Source organism: Bubalus bubalis, chromosome 3, assembly GCF_019923935.1.
Source record: "Bubalus bubalis isolate 160015118507 breed Murrah chromosome 3, NDDB_SH_1, whole genome shotgun sequence".
In the NCBI taxonomy this organism is placed as follows: Eukaryota; Metazoa; Chordata; class Mammalia; order Artiodactyla; family Bovidae; genus Bubalus; species Bubalus bubalis.
Window position 1 is genome coordinate 136,437,373 of NC_059159.1, and position 18,493 is coordinate 136,455,865.

General features: G+C 39.0%; 1 protein-coding gene across 1 annotated transcript in view; it reads right to left on the reverse strand.

Annotated features, from left to right (window-relative positions):
• Window positions 1-2,568: 2,568 nt before the first annotated feature.
• SMU1 (SMU1 DNA replication regulator and spliceosomal factor) overlaps window positions 2,569-18,493 on the reverse strand; it is a 29,370-nt gene continuing 13,445 nt past the window's right edge. Inside the window, exons 5-12 of the mRNA XM_006066705.4 lie at window positions 15,103-15,231; window positions 13,499-13,618; window positions 12,078-12,194; window positions 11,353-11,480; window positions 10,640-10,766; window positions 8,527-8,694; window positions 4,310-4,462; window positions 2,569-3,076 (exon numbers count right to left, since the gene is read on the reverse strand). Coding sequence (XP_006066767.1) covers window positions 2,978-3,076; window positions 4,310-4,462; window positions 8,527-8,694; window positions 10,640-10,766; window positions 11,353-11,480; window positions 12,078-12,194; window positions 13,499-13,618; window positions 15,103-15,231 — 1,041 coding nt within the window. The 3' untranslated portion in view covers window positions 2,569-2,977. The remainder of the gene's footprint in view (window positions 3,077-4,309; window positions 4,463-8,526; window positions 8,695-10,639; window positions 10,767-11,352; window positions 11,481-12,077; window positions 12,195-13,498; window positions 13,619-15,102; window positions 15,232-18,493) is intronic.

The window sequence follows — 18,493 nt, forward strand, 5'->3', positions numbered from 1 at the left end:
TGTGTGTAGCCTCAGCAACCAGGATGGTCATATATACAGCCAAGGCCATACACCACCACCATGGGGATATAGTTATATTAAATCACCAGAACAGTAATACCATTGTTAGAATTGCTGTGTGGAGGGTCAAAGAATGGCAGCCCTTCTATACCAAGTCTGTTCCAGACTAAGGGAGCTTCCTGTCTTTGACATACTGCTGGTTTCCTGTTTTGAAATGTGGGAATAGGAAGCATAGGTTCTAAAGGCACAGTGAGTAAAAAATGCTTGAGCAAAGCAATAATAACAGTACCACTTCACTTGACTATCTCAGCCAGCTTCAAAGACCAACAGAACAAGGATGGAAATACCTTGAAGATGATGAAAAGGACCCCTGGTCTACTTACTGGTTCTCAAGTTTGTGCGTGCTTGTTAAACCCCACTGCTGTACTTGGATCTCTTTCTACTCCTCTCACCGCCTGTGTTCAGTTTAGATAAGCCTTAACCAAATGTGGAGAAACACCCATGGACTCTTTGCCTCTATCCAAACCATAAGATGGAAGAAAATGACACTTGTGTGAGCCCTAGGAGGAAGTATAAAACCACTGGCAACCTGTTTCTTCACTTGTATCATGGGACTCAATAGGCTGGAGCTCATAAAGCAGTTCTGAGAAACAACACTGTTCACATAGGAAGGACTCAGTAAATACTGCTAGTGGTAGAAATACAAGCTGAAAAATAACTGGTTAACACAACACTGAATTAGACCTAACTATACCTAAGACTCAGAAAAAAAATAACTGCTGTGAAGTACTAGGTCATTAAATGTTTTCCAGAGTCATTAATGCAACAATTGAGTGGGAGATGGAACAACTCATGGACTGTTGGGGGGCAGGGCTTAACTTGAATGCCATATATTTTGAGTTCTGGCTTCCCAGGTAGTGCAGTGATGAGGAATCTGCCAACCAATGCAGGAGACCCAAGCGATGCAGGTTCAATCCCTGGGACAGGAAGATCCTCAGGAACAGGAAATGGCAACATGCTCCAATATTCTTGCCTGGAAAATCCCATGGAGCCTTGAGGGCCCCAATTCATGGGGTCCCTAAAAGCTGGGCAAGACTGAGCAAGCACATGTGCATTTTGAGTTTCCAGTGCTAGAGAGGAGTGTCAAATACATGTGCTGTAGTGGCTCTCTAGGAACCCGGGTTGGGGGATGTGCAAGCAAGGGTCCAGGAGCCCTTCCTGGTTCCCACACTGCTCAGTCATGCCCGACCCAAGCTCTCCACCACTTCTGCCTCTCCCCAGGGCTCCCCCTGCCTTCTCTACTGCAGGAGATCACCAGGAACAAGGGACTGGAAGAAAAAACTTGGGAAAGGCCGATTTTTCCTCCCCAGTTATGAGCATTAACTCCCTTAAGAAAATATACTTGAAGGCCTGTAGACTAGTCTCTCTGACCTTACCATTTGTGCAGCACGTGCCTTGCACCTGTGGCACACTGCAGGGCCTGGAAGGGCTCCCCCAAGATCACCAAAGCCCTTTACCTTGAGCTCTTGATGGTCTTTTTCACAGTCAACTCCAGATTTCCTCTTATCAACCACTAATCCTGTTAACTTGCTGCTTTTCCCCTATCCTGTGACAGAAATTGGTCTAACCATCCTGAGCATTAGATGCAAGAACAGACGAGATGTTTGCTAAAAATTCCTAGAAGAAATAAGTGCACCCATGCTGATAGCTTCTTGTTCTCCATGAGCCTTGGCAGAAAGAAGGCTTCTGAACCGCCAGTTCATGAGGTTGTGGGCTAAATCAAACTGGTATCTTGATTTTTGTAAGGAATTTTCGCATGAGCTCTTTTCTTTCCACTTTAAACTTCTTTTCCTTAAATGAAAGCTGCTCTTCACTGAGAGGAATGGCAGGGTACAGTCATGTAGCTATCGTTCAACTCTCAAAATGACACAAATGACATTCTGTGAGCAAGTTCAGGTTTTGTGGCAAAAAGACCAAATTTGGGGAGTGTAACTGGGAAAGATGGATTTCATAGTGCTGTTAAAAAATTATTCGGCCAGCATTAAGCATTTTTACATGCTAGGCATTGCTCATCTTTAATACAGATCAGACTGTATTTCAAGTGACAAAGGGTTTTAAGACTGCAAAATTCTCATTCACCTGTACCTACTAACTGGGGAAATGGGGCTTAAAAGGCCTCCATAAATAAGCTCACTTTCTTGAAATGGTACCCACAGTATCTTAACACATCAACATAGGCATTCCACATATATCAGTTGAAACAGAAAAGACCCATGCAAAATACTGCTAAGAGTTTGTTTCCTAAATCTCTAATTTTTTTTTTCTTGAACAGCACATTTTCAATGCAAAAACCTTCCTCTGCATACAAAGGAGATATGCCAAAACAATTCTCATAGTGGATCCTGCAATTAGTTAAGAAAAAAATGAACGCCCGGGGGGAGGGCAGTGAAATGAGATCCTATGGGAAACTGATTTCAGGGATGATAATGTAGTGTCCTGCACTCTTCATCTGATTCTAAGTAAATGCCTTAACTAGATAGGCATTTATTTACATTTAAAAACAAAGCCTCCAGAAAGGTGTAAAGTTTATTAACATCTTTAAAAAAAAAAAAAAAAAGGTGGGATAGTAAACAGCTAATGAATTTAGGATAGTTCCTAATTTACAAGTTTTACTGCAGGAAGCCCATTTCAATCAAAGCATTTCAAATAAAGGAGTACAGTTTTTCCCTAGGAATACCAATATTTTGCTCTTCAGGTAAAAGATTATTGACAGCATTAAGTGACTGCCCCAGTGAATACCTTGAAAATATATAAAAAGTGGTAACCGCTACTTAAACATGAATTTTCACAAAATTATTCTTGTGCCTAATTCAGATGATTTGCTTAGAAAAGCTGGCCTTAAAAAAAAAAAGCAACACATGAGTATGTCTTCATTTTAACTACGTGCTCTCAAGCTAGTTTAAAAAGAGAAGCTGAATTAGGGTTTCCAGAGCTTTAGCAGTCCATCTTCACTGTAAGTAGCAATCAGGTTCTGATGAGGGTGATGTGCAATACCAATCACATCCTTCTCGTGAACCTGGAATAGGGAAGCACAGAATCAGGGTACAGAGGTCGCTAACAAATCACTGAAGAAGCTTCCAGAGCTGAGTGGCGGGTAAGAAGAGAAGCTTCTACTTCTCACCAAAGGAGTCAAACCTAAGGGAACCTCAAAGAGGGTTAACATACAAACCAGAAACTCAAAACAATATCAGATGGCTGATCACATTTTCTGTACTGTTCTTCGTAATGTGTAAATTACACTTTATGCCAAACCACTTTTGGTGCTATAGCTGGTCCCAGTCATCATCCATTTTGCAAATATTAGGCCAAGACAGTGGCTGAGACTGAACAATTCCTTCAACTCAGTGAACTCAGTATTTTCCTCAGCTAGAGGACACTTGCCACCTCATTCTGTTTTGTTCACATCTTTGCTCTCTACTGGAGGAGGCTTCACAAGGCTGGTGTACCAAAAGTTCATTCAAGAATAGTTTGAGAGGAGATTATTCTCTAACAGGTATGTTTATGATTTTTTTATACATTCACACCATCTCTTCTTCCCAACTGTAGATGACTGCATTTTCCCTGTCCACTCCTCCTTTGCATTTGGGCTGTTGGCAACACTAATTCTAATCAAAAAAGAATGATGGACAAAATAATATATACCACTTCCAGATGTGAGTCTTTAAAACATCCAGTATAACCTCTTCAATTATCTTTTCTCCTAAGACTTTAGAGGCCACATTTCCCAAATGGCACAGCTAAAAGATGGAGGAGGATGATGCAATTTATATCACATTGTGACATCATGTTCATTGTGTTAGGCCACTGAAATTTGACGATTGTTACAGCAGCTGCATTAATTATTCCTTGTTACTAAATGCTTAAAAAACCAATTTGATAGGGTAATATACAAGTAACTAGCCTTTGAAAGCACATGCAGACAACTAGCTGTATCTGTCACTCTCCAACCACCCTGAGGAGGTTTAACTACTCTAGCTGGCTAGACAGGCACATTCCTTTTCCTCCTCTGCTTTATGTACACTCATCCTATCCACTAGAAGCTGAGGGCTCACTGAAGGATGACTTTTCCAGATACAGGAGGTAATTCCATACAATTACTTATGGGCCCTTTATTTTACTTGATGACACTTTTACATATTTTTACATCAAGATTCACAAGGACAGCACTCTGAAAAAGGTTTACTTCCGAGTTCAGAAAGATGTAAGCATTAACAATTTCTGTAGATGGCCTTAAGTCAGTAATACTTACTGTCAAAGTTCTCTCCAGTTTGCCAGTGACTGTGCTGAAGCAGTAAAGCACAAAGTCCTCCCCTACACAGTAGATCCATTCGCCACGGGGAGAGAGGGCACAGCAAACAAAGTCACCACCTTCTCTCTTACCAGAGCTGAAGCTTCTGACAATCTAAGAGTACAACACAGTCCAAGGTAAAGATAAAACATCTGGATTAGCAGTAGTTCCACTGCAGCAGGGGAAACTGACATCTTTATGTTATTTTGTACTCTGGTTTACTGTCATTTATAATTAGATTACCAATTCCATTCACCTTGTGCTAAATCCTCTTGACTGGGAAATATACAAAAGATAAGCTATTTTAAGTCAGTGGCAGATAGAAATTTACAATTTCCATGTCCCAGGTCACCAATCCTACTCTTTAATCTATTGAGCCATTTTATCCTGAAGCAAATTCATTACCATACACAATTTCCTAAATCATGCTACTGGTTCTCAATGCTCTGTGACCCATGCCCCCTAGTTTCCTCTTTCTAACAGAATGAGATGCCCTCCCCATTCATAATGGAACTCTATCTCTTTAAGACCTTGCTTGATCTATTTTACATACCACTTAAATCATCATAAATCAAGTGGAGAGAAACCAATCTCACAAGGTTTAAAGGTTACATACTGTGTGTCTCTTATTTACTATACTCAAAAGGAAAATTAGAATAGTGTCAAACAGATTAGTGGCTGCCAGGGGCTAGGGTTGTGAGGAGAAGGATTTAACTATAAAAAGTACAGCACAAGGGAGTTTCTTTGAGGGTGGTGAAACAGTTTTATACCTTAACTGTGGTGGTTACATAAAACAAGATGAAATTTCACAGAGCTGTTCATGTCCCACCTCAAGATGAATGCATGTAAAGACAATCTAAATAAGGCTCATATTTAATAGTCCTGTACCTGGTTTTGATGTCAACGTCCTGGTTTTGATAATTATACAATGGCTATGTAAGATTAGTTATCATTGACAGATGCAGGGGAAGGGTGTATAGGAACTCTCTGCCCTGTTTTTGTAACTTCTTTATGAATCCAAAAAAAAATTTTTTTTAACTTTTTAATTAAAAAGTCAAGCAGAGGGCACCCTCTATCCCTCTTCTGATGTCTATGTCAGAAGCCTTCTCTCTCCTTTTTATACTTTAATAAAACTCTGCTACACAAAAGTTCTTGAGTGATCAAGCCTGGTCCCCAGTCCCAAAGCTAAATCTTCTTCAGAGATCACGAATTCGAATCATTCACCGCAAGCTATCATCTTGGGGGCTTGTCTGGGATCTTCAAAACAAGGTAAGGACATTCAGAGCTCTAGCTTGCCTGTTCTTTCAGTATACGTTTACTTTACTAACTCTACGATGTGCCTGTGTGTGTGACTGATGGAGAGCCTGAAACGTACAGAATTAAGTATGAAGCAAATGTACGAAGCAGAGCCTTACTCTGCGGTTTCAAGGTGCCTCGAAATGACTGAAGGCTGCCCCCAAATTGGGAGCTTTGTCAGGGGTTTATACTGACTTGCCAATGCCAAAAGGCGCCCAATGTCCCTGCGAGAGGAGCGGCCAGAAATGGGCGAAGCATGTGGACCAAACTTCCCTTTCTCAGTCACCTTTTCCTGGTCTTTGACCATTCCGTAACTGCCTGGGGAATTAGAACCACTAACCTAAACTGTTGGATCACAGACTTTCAAGGGACTTGTGATCCATGTTGTTACTGTGTACTTTTACTCAGACCCCAAGCTTGGGATAGTCATGAGAACTCAGACTTGCTAGGAGTGCAGTCGGGAATGAGGTGGAACTCTAGCTTCAGCAGCATCTCTCTTGGCTGCTTCCATATGGGGCCAGAGTCCTAAAAGCGAGTCCTTGTCATAGCTGTGCCTCCAAACTCTATGGATTGAAGCGCTGCTGGTGAGCATGAGGTTTCTAAGAACCTAAGTCAGGAATCCCAGATTGAAAGTATAGTGGGCTACTTCCTTTGAAAACGAAGAAAATGACATTATTAACAGTCTGCATAAGCTAACTCAGGAAACACAAAACAACTGGTTTAAAGTTTTACCCATAGCTTTAACGAGGGCTCAAACTGCCCCTAGAAGGGACTGTGTCTATGGCAGACCATTTTTGTGCACCAATATTGTCATAGATCCTGAAGCCTTAGAATTTACTATGTGACTCAGCTTTCAATCTTTCAAGAGATATTACAAGAACTCTGGCAGGTGACCCCTGATCGTCTCCAAAATTGGTCTAATTGCTGGGTCTGCAAAATGCTCCCTTCTTCATCACTGGAAGACTTCACATGGTGGGTTTTTCCGATTCAAGAAAAGGACTTTCTTCACCTCTTCACCAACAACAATCATATGTGGCGCCTCTTCTTAATCTGAAGACATCTAACAATCCTAAAATGGATTGGTATAACTCACTCACTGTACCTTAACTATGGAAATAATGTGACTTTTAATTGTGATTATGTTTTAACTTGGTTTAATGACTATTTTGCCTTACATCTGTAACTGTATAATGGGGTTTGTTTCTAGCCATCTAAAAGCTTTTAGGTTACAAATGATTGTTCATGCCGATACAACTTCTACAACCTCCTTCAACTTGGGGTCCCCGGATTAGAAACCCTCAATATGCGGGTTAGGAGAATATGTTGCCTCAACAATTTAGGGGCAATGCCCCCATCCCAGCAGGAAGTAGTTATGGAATGAAAATGCCACCTTTTTCCCTTGGCAACATAATTCTCCTAAAAGAAAAAGGGGTGAATGACAAAACTAATTCTTAGGTAGACTGATAAGGAGTCTGGGGCCCTCAAGGAAGGAAGGGGTCCAGGGCTCTGAAGGAGGAGAAAAGGACAAGCTGTTTTTTTTTCCCCCTACATTCCTTCATCTTAGTCCCATAAAATGTTTTTTTTAAGCCCAGAGCTAATGGCTCAAGGGTTATGTTTTTCCTTAAGCTCTGTACTAATGATTATAAGAACAATGTATCTCCTTAACAAGAACCTTCTGACTGATCTTGTTATCTTAAGATGTATGTTGTGGGGAGTGGGTCTGCTTGATAAGACTACACTCTCCATCCCCCTTCTGATGTCTATGTCAGAAGCTTTCTCTGTCTTCTTTATACTTAATAAAACTCTGCTACACACACACACACACACACAAAGGTCAAGCAGAAAACTAAGAAGTGGGCAGCTGTGGCTATTATGCAGTGTCCCAGCAGTACTGAGGACCAGCCATCTCAACCATGGGTTTGTCACCACCAATTTATCTTTTACAGGGACTTAAGCAATGGAAAGACAGTTCCATACACCAGCCCCTGGGTCTTCTCCATGTTCAGCAAGATCCCCAAGTGCCCAGGTCAACATTTCAGTAGCATCACAAAACATCCAAGGGCTTGAGACCTCAACTTTGATACTCCTCATGTCCCTGGGGCTACAAAAGTGAGGTTCTTTGGGAACCAGCAGGTGTTCTGATTACGTGTTCATGAAGACACTGTTGCTCTTCTCCTACTGGAGTTCCACTTTAGATCATATGGTAGCTAACAGATATCCCAAACTCTTAATCCACACACTATGTCTCCTTCCCTCACAGAGGGATTGTTATACCTTAAAATCTTCAGTGAGGTTCTGAAGAAGGTTTAAAGACAAACCAGGGGACTTCCCTGGTGATCCAGTGGTTAAGAATCCCCTGCCACCTGCAGGGGACACAAGTTCAATCCCAAATGCCAAGGGGCAACTAAGCCTATGTGCCACAACTACTGAGACCTTGCTCCATAGCCTGTGAGCGGCAACAACTAAAGCTCGGCTGCTCGAGCCTGCGCTCCACGGCAAGAAGCCACCACAATGAGACTCCTATGCACTTCAACTGGAGAGCAGCCTCTGCTCGCCACAACTAGAAAAAGCCTACATGCAGCAATGAAAACCCAGAGCAGCCAAAAAAACAAACGAAAAAAAAGAGAATTTAATTTATCCAAAGGATGCAAAAGAAAGACCATAGTATACAAACATTCCAGGGAAAGGAGCTAACTTTTGAGATGCCAGGAAGATGCTTTGTAGACAGAATTTAAAATTTAAATAAGTGTCTAAAAAACAGTGTATCTGGTTTTCTGAGTGGCGAACTGATAGCTGATACTTCACTGAAAGTGTAGGACCAAGTGTCTCTGACTAGGGAACTGCCCACAGGGCCCGAGGAAAGGCACAGTCTGAGCACTCACCTGTCCCTGCATGTTCATGATGACCACTGTGTTGGATCTGTTGCAAACCACAAAGTGCTCTGGGTTTTTAGGAAGCAGGATCACACTGTTGACAGTGATGTCTGTCCCAGCAGTGCTGCCCAAAGATTTAAAGGTATTTGAACATTCTGTGGTCTTCATGTTCCAGATCTACAACACCAAAACATAAGGCATAAACATTTAGGGGTGGAAGTGCAGCAATTTCTAAAGTCTGAGGGTTGAAAATTAAGTTACTTTAAAAGAAAAAAAAGGACTAAAAAAAAAAAGCTGCTTACAGTCCAAATACCTAGCATTGCCATATACAAAAGAACTTCCCTACTTGCTGATTAACTGATAAAAATAACAAAAAATTAGAAAGCTAAATAATAAAACTCTTTTAAAATTTATGCTCTTTTCCTACAAAATTTCTCTTGGCTAACAAGCTACCTAACTTTGAAATTAGCTATGTGTCAACAATGCTACTGTCATGAACAACCAGAAAGCTACCCGGTCTCTGGACATCAAAATGAAATGAGGGTTTTTTAGATTTATATACTCAGGATGCTGAGATTCAAATTTGGTGGGTCTAGGGTGGGATGTATGTAGCTTTATTTTTTTAAAAGCTCCACAAATGATTCAGTTTGTACTGAGAACCACTCCACAGAAGTCACAATGTCAACAGCCATAATCAAGGATCCATGAAGCGGAGGCTACGCTTGGCCACCTGTATGACCTCTCCCAGTCCAATACCTCTTCTAACAGTTCTCCACCCTAATGCTTTTTACCTTGTCCTTCTGAACTATTATGAACTGACGCAGATAATCAGACATCATAGTTACTGAAATCTGAGACATGCTTAGAGAAGGGATGAACCAACTGTTGCCTGTGTCTGGACACTACTCACATCATGAGGAGTGATGACATAAAAACCTCAAAGGCATGACTATGCTGTGTTTCTCCTGTGCCTTCAATGAAGCCTAGCACAAAATGGATGTTGAATAAATACCTAGAAAAAGGAGGAAATAGCTGCCCCACTAGTTGTCTCAATATTTATTTCCTTAATAAATACTGTATCATCTCCCCCAACTGCCTCTCTAAAGCCCAGCGACCTAGGAGAGAAATGAACATTTCGGTGATCAAGGGACTTCTAGAGTTTTCTGTCCAAAAAGTCAGTGAGATATTTTACCCCACCTAAGATATTTTACCCCACCTACTGCAAAAAACTAAAGACTACAAAACAAAGAGACCTGTACAAGCCACCTCACAGTCCTATAGGCTGTAAAGCCCATATTCACAGCACAAAGAGGGCAAACCCCATGACTAAAGCACCAAGAACTCTGTATTTCTGTTCCATCCTGAGGAAGGGTACATCTCCTACCTTCAAATTTCTGGTTCAATTCCCAAGCCATCACAGAAAGGAGTCTGACTGTTAGGGATCGCTGTTAGGATGTTTAGGTCCTCTGCCAGAGAACATTCACTTACAAAAGGCAATTTAAAAGCAGATGTACAATGTAAACGGAGTGTCTCAAAGATCTCTAGCAATTTTCAATTTGGATTGCCCATCTTTTCTAGGAAATGATGCCCTCTCTTGAAATAACTAAATCTCTTAAGACTGAAGATCTATTACTTTCAGCTGAGAGCTGAAGATAGCAAGTAACTAAGAGGACTTAGTTCTACTCTACACCCATCTTATTCCTCATTAATGCTATCAGAAAGGTCCTAATGTGGGGGGATGGGTGTGGGGTGAAGCTGTGCAATAAAAGAGACCTATTTATTCTGCCACTGAGCCCTTCGTGAATTTGACTGTTGCAGGCAGGCCATTTGACTTTGTGGCAAAGTCACAAAGTCCTGTAAACAGGAGTTGACTTAAGTTTAGAACTCTACACCTTTTCCTACGTATCATATAGCCTGTAGGTTTGAGATTTGAGGTCCTAGGCCAACAGGAAATTACCCGCAGATTATGATTATTGTCACAGATCTCAATTATGGCTAAAATACAGTGTAAAGAGATTTAGCCACCATAACTTTCACCTTATCACCACTGAAAACTCCTCAAAGAGCAAAATAGAAAAAATGGAATAGACACCCCAAATAAAATCAGTAGCAAATACTTAACCTTTACAGTGCCATCAGAGGATGCACTGATAATATAATGTCCATCCTGTGTAAAGGTGGCTTCATTAACAAAGGAGGAATGGCCACGGAATTCCTTCAGGGTTTTTCCAGATTTTAAACCATGAATTCTATCACAAATAAAAGCAAATGAAAAGAGCAATTAATATCCTATATACTGTGGTTGGAACCAAGTGTTGAAAGCATTTTAGATGAATTACAGAAGCTCATGTTAAAATATTAAGAACAGGGACTACACAATTATGTATGGAGTAGTATTTTCATTATGTCTAACAATCAAACAAAAACAAAGCTTTGCAGAGAGACTGGAAAAAAATATGCTACTGATACCACAAGCTTCTGTTCAGCGACAGACTTCTAGGTCTCTGCTGGGTCCCAGGAATCTGTATTTGTCACATGCTCTCTAAGGTGACTCTGATGCAGGTGGGTCCATAGACCACACTTTGAGAAACGAAGTGGTGCTAAAATCCCCTTCTGATCTCTCTTCTGGGTAGAGACCCAAATGGACAACACAATAGCACTGTGTCAGCTGTACTTTGGGGAAATAAGGTCTCACATGTATTTATTACTCATTTATTCCCTCATTGTCCATATAAAGGAATCCTGGTGAAAACATAGAAATCACTAACTACTACCTCCCTCTGAAGTTTCATCATATCAAACAAAAGTGAGGGCAGTTTGGAGATTGTTACTTACCTAATTGTCTGGTCAAAAGAGGCACTAAGGATCTGACTGCTATCCTTAGAGAAGCTTAGACAGGTGACACCTTTGCTGTGTGCCCTTTCAAATCTCCTTAAACACTGTCCACTCTGAATCTTCCATACCTTTATTTTTTTAAAAAGAATAGTAAAAACTTATAAATACAGTGTCCCATGTCCCACTCCTACCCTGCAGAGCCAGGCAAAATACAGGGCTCACTAATGCATGCCAATGGCTGAATATGATATGTCAGGTTCTCAAAAGTACAATGACAACTTGAATCCTCTGAAACTTAAACCTCTTTCCTTTTAAATTATTAAAGCAAAAAATTAGACTCTAAGTTCACTTAGCAGAGACCAGTTCTGTATTTTATCTAGCCCAGGGTATTTGACCAGCAATTAAATACAAGCCATAGCTGATCACTGCTAAGCATTTGCAGACCACCACCCCAAAGCAAAACACACCAAATAAGGTAAGCTATGGTGGCACAGCAGAAAGGGCACAAGCAGATCTGAAGTCCCAAATCTATTACCAACTGTGTGACTTTAAATTATTGGACCTCTGTAAGCAGTTATTATTGGGATTAAATAAGAAAAACTAAAGTGACTGGCATAAAGTTGATGCTCAATAAAGAGTAGGTAAAAAAAACCCTATGTACGGACTAGCTTGTCACAGAACTCTCAAAATGTCTACATATAAGAGTTCATGCCTCTAATTCATACCTTGATTTTTCCATCTTGGGCACCAGTTGCTAACATTTCTGTATCTCTGCTGAAGCACATACAGAGAACAGCATCATCCATCATCATAAAGTTATCCTGTGCCTGGTACTTAAGATCCTAAAGGAAACAATGATAAGCAATTATCAAAATATCACAAAAACACCAGTTACCCCCTCTACAAACTTACTGGAAGCAGGATGGTAGACTGCTGATTAAATCTCCAAAGCAAATAGCAGTGTCATGCACATTATCCTGATGAACAACTGATAACACTGGGAGTACCTTTTTTACACAATTCAAATAAGTATTATAAAAAATACAAATGTAACAGCTTACATCTTTTGCTTACTAATCCTTTCTCAGCAAAATTTCCCTACAGTTTCATATTGAACATCTTTAATAAATCTGAATTTATTTAACGGTATGACATGAGAAACGTTTTTCCATAGTCACCTACCTTTCCTAAAATCATGTATTGATTATTGTATTTGATATTTTTCTTTTATCATCCATTATGTTCATAATGAAATATCTTTATTTTTTCTAATTATAAAGTGAGGCTGTTTCATGGTTTAAAAAAAAAAAGGCAAATTGTAAAGAATTATACAATGTAGAAAGTGAAAACCACTCATAAATCCACTACACATGGAGTAGAATTTAGTACTCTATCATAAAGACTACATTTTAAATCAGTGGTTAGTCACTAAGTAGCTATTTGGGAAAGTTAAGCTGGATCTATGCCAATTTTATCACCCTAATCAAATGCCAGATGGATCAAAAATTAAACACAAAAAGAAACACAGAAGTATTTGAATAAATCATGGGAAAAAAGATGGATAAAATATGATGATACAAAAAACTGTTACCTGTATAAAGCAAAACCATAATTAAGTCAAAAGACAAAAGTCAAAGCTGAAAAATATTTGCAATGCATATTACCAAGGTTGATTTCCTCAAACTACAAAGAGCTCTGACAAATCAGTAAGAAGTAGTCCAAAAGAGTAGTTCAAAAAAGTGGGCAAAGGATATGAACAGACTTCACAGACTAGGAAATACTGGTGGCTTTTCACATATAAAGATATTCCACTTCATTCATGATGAGAGGAATGCAATTAGTACTACTAAAAGGTTAGACTACAAACAACAAGCAACTGCTTACATATACACATAGAATATTCCATAAAGATTACACAAGAAACTGGTAACTCTGGGTGCACCAAAGAAGGGAACTGACTGGCTGAAGGACAAAAGTGGGGAACAAGAGCCTTTACTGAATAACTGTTCTGTTTTAGAAAATGTTTTATCAGATGTACATCTTACCCATTCAAAAAGTAAATTTAAATTGCAACTGTAACAGATAACTTAAAAACAATAACAGGTAATTCTCCTACTAGAAAAATTAATATATTTAAAATATTTACCTTTCTGATTTTTCCAGTCGTAAAGTTCCATACTTCAATGAATCCGTCAACAGACCCAGTAACCAGATATTGACCATCTGGAGAAAATCGAGCACACTCCACATGTGATTTCTGACCAAACTGTTTCAAACGAAACAATGAAACAGATGCATTTTTATCTAGTGGCCTTAAAACAGTTCCCATTTTAATCTTTTGAGAACTCGGCCCTAGCACAGAGTCATAGCCAGCCTATATTATGGAGTTTGGAAGGGTGTTTCTGTACCCAGACGCAAAGAAATGCTTGATAAATTCTCTCCAACAAGTTTAACATTGAGGCTCACCACTGAAACTAATTTGGTTTTTTTTTAATGACATTGGTATTTCCAAAGAAAAACAACAAAAAAAAAACTATTTTAGCAAGGGACTTAACAAATAATCCTGTTAACTCAAACAGTAAGTTTTTACCAGAATCAGTCACTGTTAACATGATTTTCACACTAACTTAGTACGCCATATGTTCCTATTTTTTTTTTAATCTGGGGGAAAAATTCATTTTTTCAAAATAAATGGTTGTTTTCCTACACTATTTTTTAAACAAATTTTTTATCACTGTTTCTTTTCATGACCTTCATCTAAACAAGCGATAACGTGTGAGTGACTAACTCTAATTAGAGTCGACAGAAATGCTTGGGAAATATATCTGGAGCATTTATCAGCATTGATGTTTCCATTAACAGATGGAAACTACAGTACATTAGACAGATGAGAACAGAGAAGAGCTCTATTATGAGTCTCATTTTAAATGCCCCAAAAGGAAGTGTTTAAAACAGAAAATCTTAGTCCAGCAGCATAATTTAATGGACTTCTATTTGTCGCAAGGGTTTTGCCAAGGTAAATAAAAGTGCTGCTCAAAAATATCTTTATATGCAAGTCTTCTGATATAATATATAATCCGGAAAAGACAAATTCAAAATACTAAGCCAAAGATGTTATGAAATATTTTTAAATCTATAAACTCAATCAGAGCACAAATCCAAAAAGAAATTGTAATAAAAAGGAATAAAAAGGAGATGGCGAAGTAGTTAATACAGTTATAATTCTGGGAACTGCAACAATTAGTTCATTATGCTTCTTATTAGAAAAGTCTAAGAAAGAAAAAAAAAAGGCAAAAAAACACCAAGTACCAGCCATTAAGATGATAAAATTATTTTCCTCAAACACCACTGAAGCCCACTTTCCAATCCAGGCCTGGTCCTTTGCCAAACATATAGCAGGCAAAAACACAAATGTTGAACAGGAAAATTACATAACAGAGTTCATGGTTTTTAGTCCCAGGCTTAACCTAAGAGCTAAAGCATTTTTCCAAATGCAGGATTCCTGGGAGAAAGTCCAAGGGCAGATGATGGGTCAACGTCCAATGAATGTCCACTTGGTAATGCAGCGAGGTGTGCCATTGCCAGGCCACAGGGGGACCTCAGTGGTCACCAGCAGTAACCATGAATGTTGTCAGAGCTGAAGAATGACTTCCACTCCCCAACCCAAGCTACTGACACAGGGCCAGGCTGAGCAAGAATACACTGAGTTCCCAACAAGTGATTACCAACTGGGCGGTCGAAGGATCCTACCTTAATATGCCTGCTCAGCTGTGTAGGAAACTTTTCTTCTTCTACATCTTTGACAGCTGCTTTGCCTCTGAACAAATCTATGGTCATGCCAGGAGGAAGCAATCCTTGGTGCTGCTGCCACTTCAATGCCTATGAGAAAAGAAATCCACTTGGGTGCTTTTAAAACCTAGTCCTGATTACTCAAAGCCTGAAAGGGTGAGGTTCACAGGAAGTATGAGTTATCCAGACCCACCATCTCTGGCCATCCAAACACAACACAGCCTGGGCTATTCTGTGTATTCTAGGACCAGAGGTTGATCTCAAGGTGGAAGGGGATTCTCAGAGCCAATGGGTCCAAGTTTCTACAGCCATTTTCTTAATAGGTGTGACTCCTATTATAAATAAAATTTGAAAAACAAAAATTTCCCATAGTTCCCAACATCCAAACACAGCTACAATTAGCATTGCATATGTTACCTTTTAGTATTTCCCCCCAACATGTTTAATATATATAGCTGTAATTATACCTTATGTAAAATTTTATACCCTGTTTTCACCTATCATTATATCATGCTATGACATAACAAACATACATTTTCTATTCTAACATTATACTCTCTACTAGTGGATGTTTCATAGCTTATTTAATATATTAATGGACATTTATATTGCTTCTAATTTTTGCACTCATCTAAATAATGCTGCAATGAATAGCCTTGGATGTAAGGCTTTTTCTATTATCAGGATATTCCCCGCCCCTCCCCAACCCCCCCCCCGAATAGATTCCTAGAACAGAAATTACTGAATTGAAAAAAGAACACCAATGGCTAAGGCTCTTTAGACACACTACCAAAATGTCTTCCCAAAAAAGCACAACTACAAGAGCAATCACAACTGCATTATAGGGAATGGAAAAACCATGGACTTTGGAGACAGACGGCCCTAGTTTGTCAACTAAGCTATTCTGAATCCCTAATTTGCCAACTAAAAGTCCAGAAAAAAGCCTAATTCCTAGAGTTGATGAAGGGATGAAACAATATATGTTACATAATACAGGGACATGATCAGTGTTTATTCTCTTTTCCCTTTGTTATATCAATAAAACTCAATAATTTTGGATGTCATTTAAAAACTCTAACGAGTGGGAAATTATGCCCTACTTTAGTAAATTCTCTGATTAGTCTGACCTTTTCTATTAATACATGTTTGTTAATGACATATACTTCTTCTGTTAACTGTTTACTCATGCTCTTTGTTCACTTATCTACTGTTGGCTCACATTTTTTTTATCAATTTGTAAGCTTTTTAATGTGATCAAGATATTGTATCTTCGTGTTTCCCAGAAAGAATTTTTTTTCCCAATCTACCTATTTATTTATTATAGCTTTTAAAGGTTTCATCTAAGTTAAACTCTCAAGTAATGAAATTTGTTGACCTTAACCTTGGTGTCTACTCCCTAATCACAGGAAGTCCTGTAATAGGAGGTCTGATACATTACTACCTAACTTGGTCTATATTCTTAAAATATCTATCTGAAATTATGATTATAAAATATGAGAGAGGACTCTGATCTGACATTTCTCCCCTATTCTAAAGTAGGGGCCCCAATACCATACGCTAAGTAATCCTTCCTGCCCGTAGGTTCTGTGAGTCTCCTTACCATCTACTGAATCCTGATAAATAACAGGGTCAATTTCTTGCACTGCTGTTGCACTGGATGTAACTACCAAAATGATTTAAACTACGAACCTCTGTTAAACACGTCACTATTTCTAGGGCTAATACGTTCCACATTCTTCTTCCCAAAATTTCTTCGATGAATATACTTCTCTAAGTTTATATTTCCAGATGAATACTAGAATCTTTGTGATACATTTCTAAACCTATTGTGAACTGGTATCAACTGTCAGTCCTATCCAAGAAAATCAATGTTTTATCATCTTCTCAAATTTATTTCTCCTGGAAACTTTGAAAGGATTCTCCTTTTTTAAAAAAAGGAAATCATTTTTTTCCCACAAAAGTTAGGGCTAGAATTTTTATATTGTATAAACAAGAACTCTGTTTTCACTGAATATTTGAACTGGCTAGTGCTGATATACAGAAATGCAATCAACTTCTGTATATTTTATATCTCACAAATTTACTAAATTTCCAATTTAATTCTTTGACCCCTATAGTTGAAATATTTAATGTTTCTACAGTTTTTTTCTTTTCAAAATCCATATTTTGCTTATTTTTCATATTTTACTGTAATGACCAGAAGACTTGACTTATCTCCAATCAATGGATACTCTCTGCACTCTTTACCTTTAGTCTACAGCAGTTTCAAATCACTCCCATCTTTTAAAGGAAAAAACAAAAACCCCTCTCTTACCCTCTGCTTTTCAGCTACTATGGCCCTCTTCCTTCTACATTACCCTCATCTCCTTCTTTTAACTACCAACCTTCATAAGTCACCTATACTTGCTGTCTTCACACCTCAGTTAATTTGCTTCTAACTTGCTATAACATAGCTTCTGTCCCCATCTTTCCACTGGAAGCGCACCTCAGATATCCCTGTGACCAAAACCAGACTCCTTTGTGACCCTAATCTTCTCCATGCTCTTGGCTGCTCTCAACTACAATAACCACTCATCTGCTTGAAACTCCTATTGCTTTTTCTAACCCTATTCTTGGTTTCCCTTTTCATCTCTCTGGTTGTTCCCTTCTGTTTATCCTATGGACTTTAAGTGTTCTCTATGGCTTTCTTCTCAAATTTTTACTCTTCTTAGTCTACCTGCTTTTCCTAGGTAGTCATATTTTCATATATGGCTTCAATTACCACTGCAATTTCCAAATCTATAGCCATAGCCAAAACCTCAAAGTTGAAGTTCAGAGTCACAAATCCCAGCACATACGCTGGACATCTCCACTTGTATGTCCAATAGGACCTTCAAAATTAGTACATCCCAAACTGATGGTCTGCTTCATCCAGTCTCTTATTCCATCCTAACAAACTTGCCCTTCTTTTTATATTCTCTACCAAGTCAGTGAAGCCAGAATCCTAAAAGGGCAACCCAGAATGAAAGCCTCACTCACTCCTCGTATCTAACCAATTAAATGTGGAAGACAACATGAGTTTATTTCCACTCTTTCTAGAAACCCCACTTGAAGTGACAATAATAAAGGAATAAAAAAGGTACATAACCCCAAAACACACAGAGAATGAAAAAAGTAACAGCAGAAGAAAAACGTTAAATTTAAGAAGCCGCAAAGAGAATGGACCAGCTTGGAAACCAAGAACAGATAAAAACGAAACCTAATTACGCAAGGTGGGGATGAAGAAGCCATAAGCAGTAAGCCAAACTACCCTGCAAATTCCAAAAAAGCTTAGGAATTGAAGGCACCACACACCCGCTCAAGGACAAGGCAG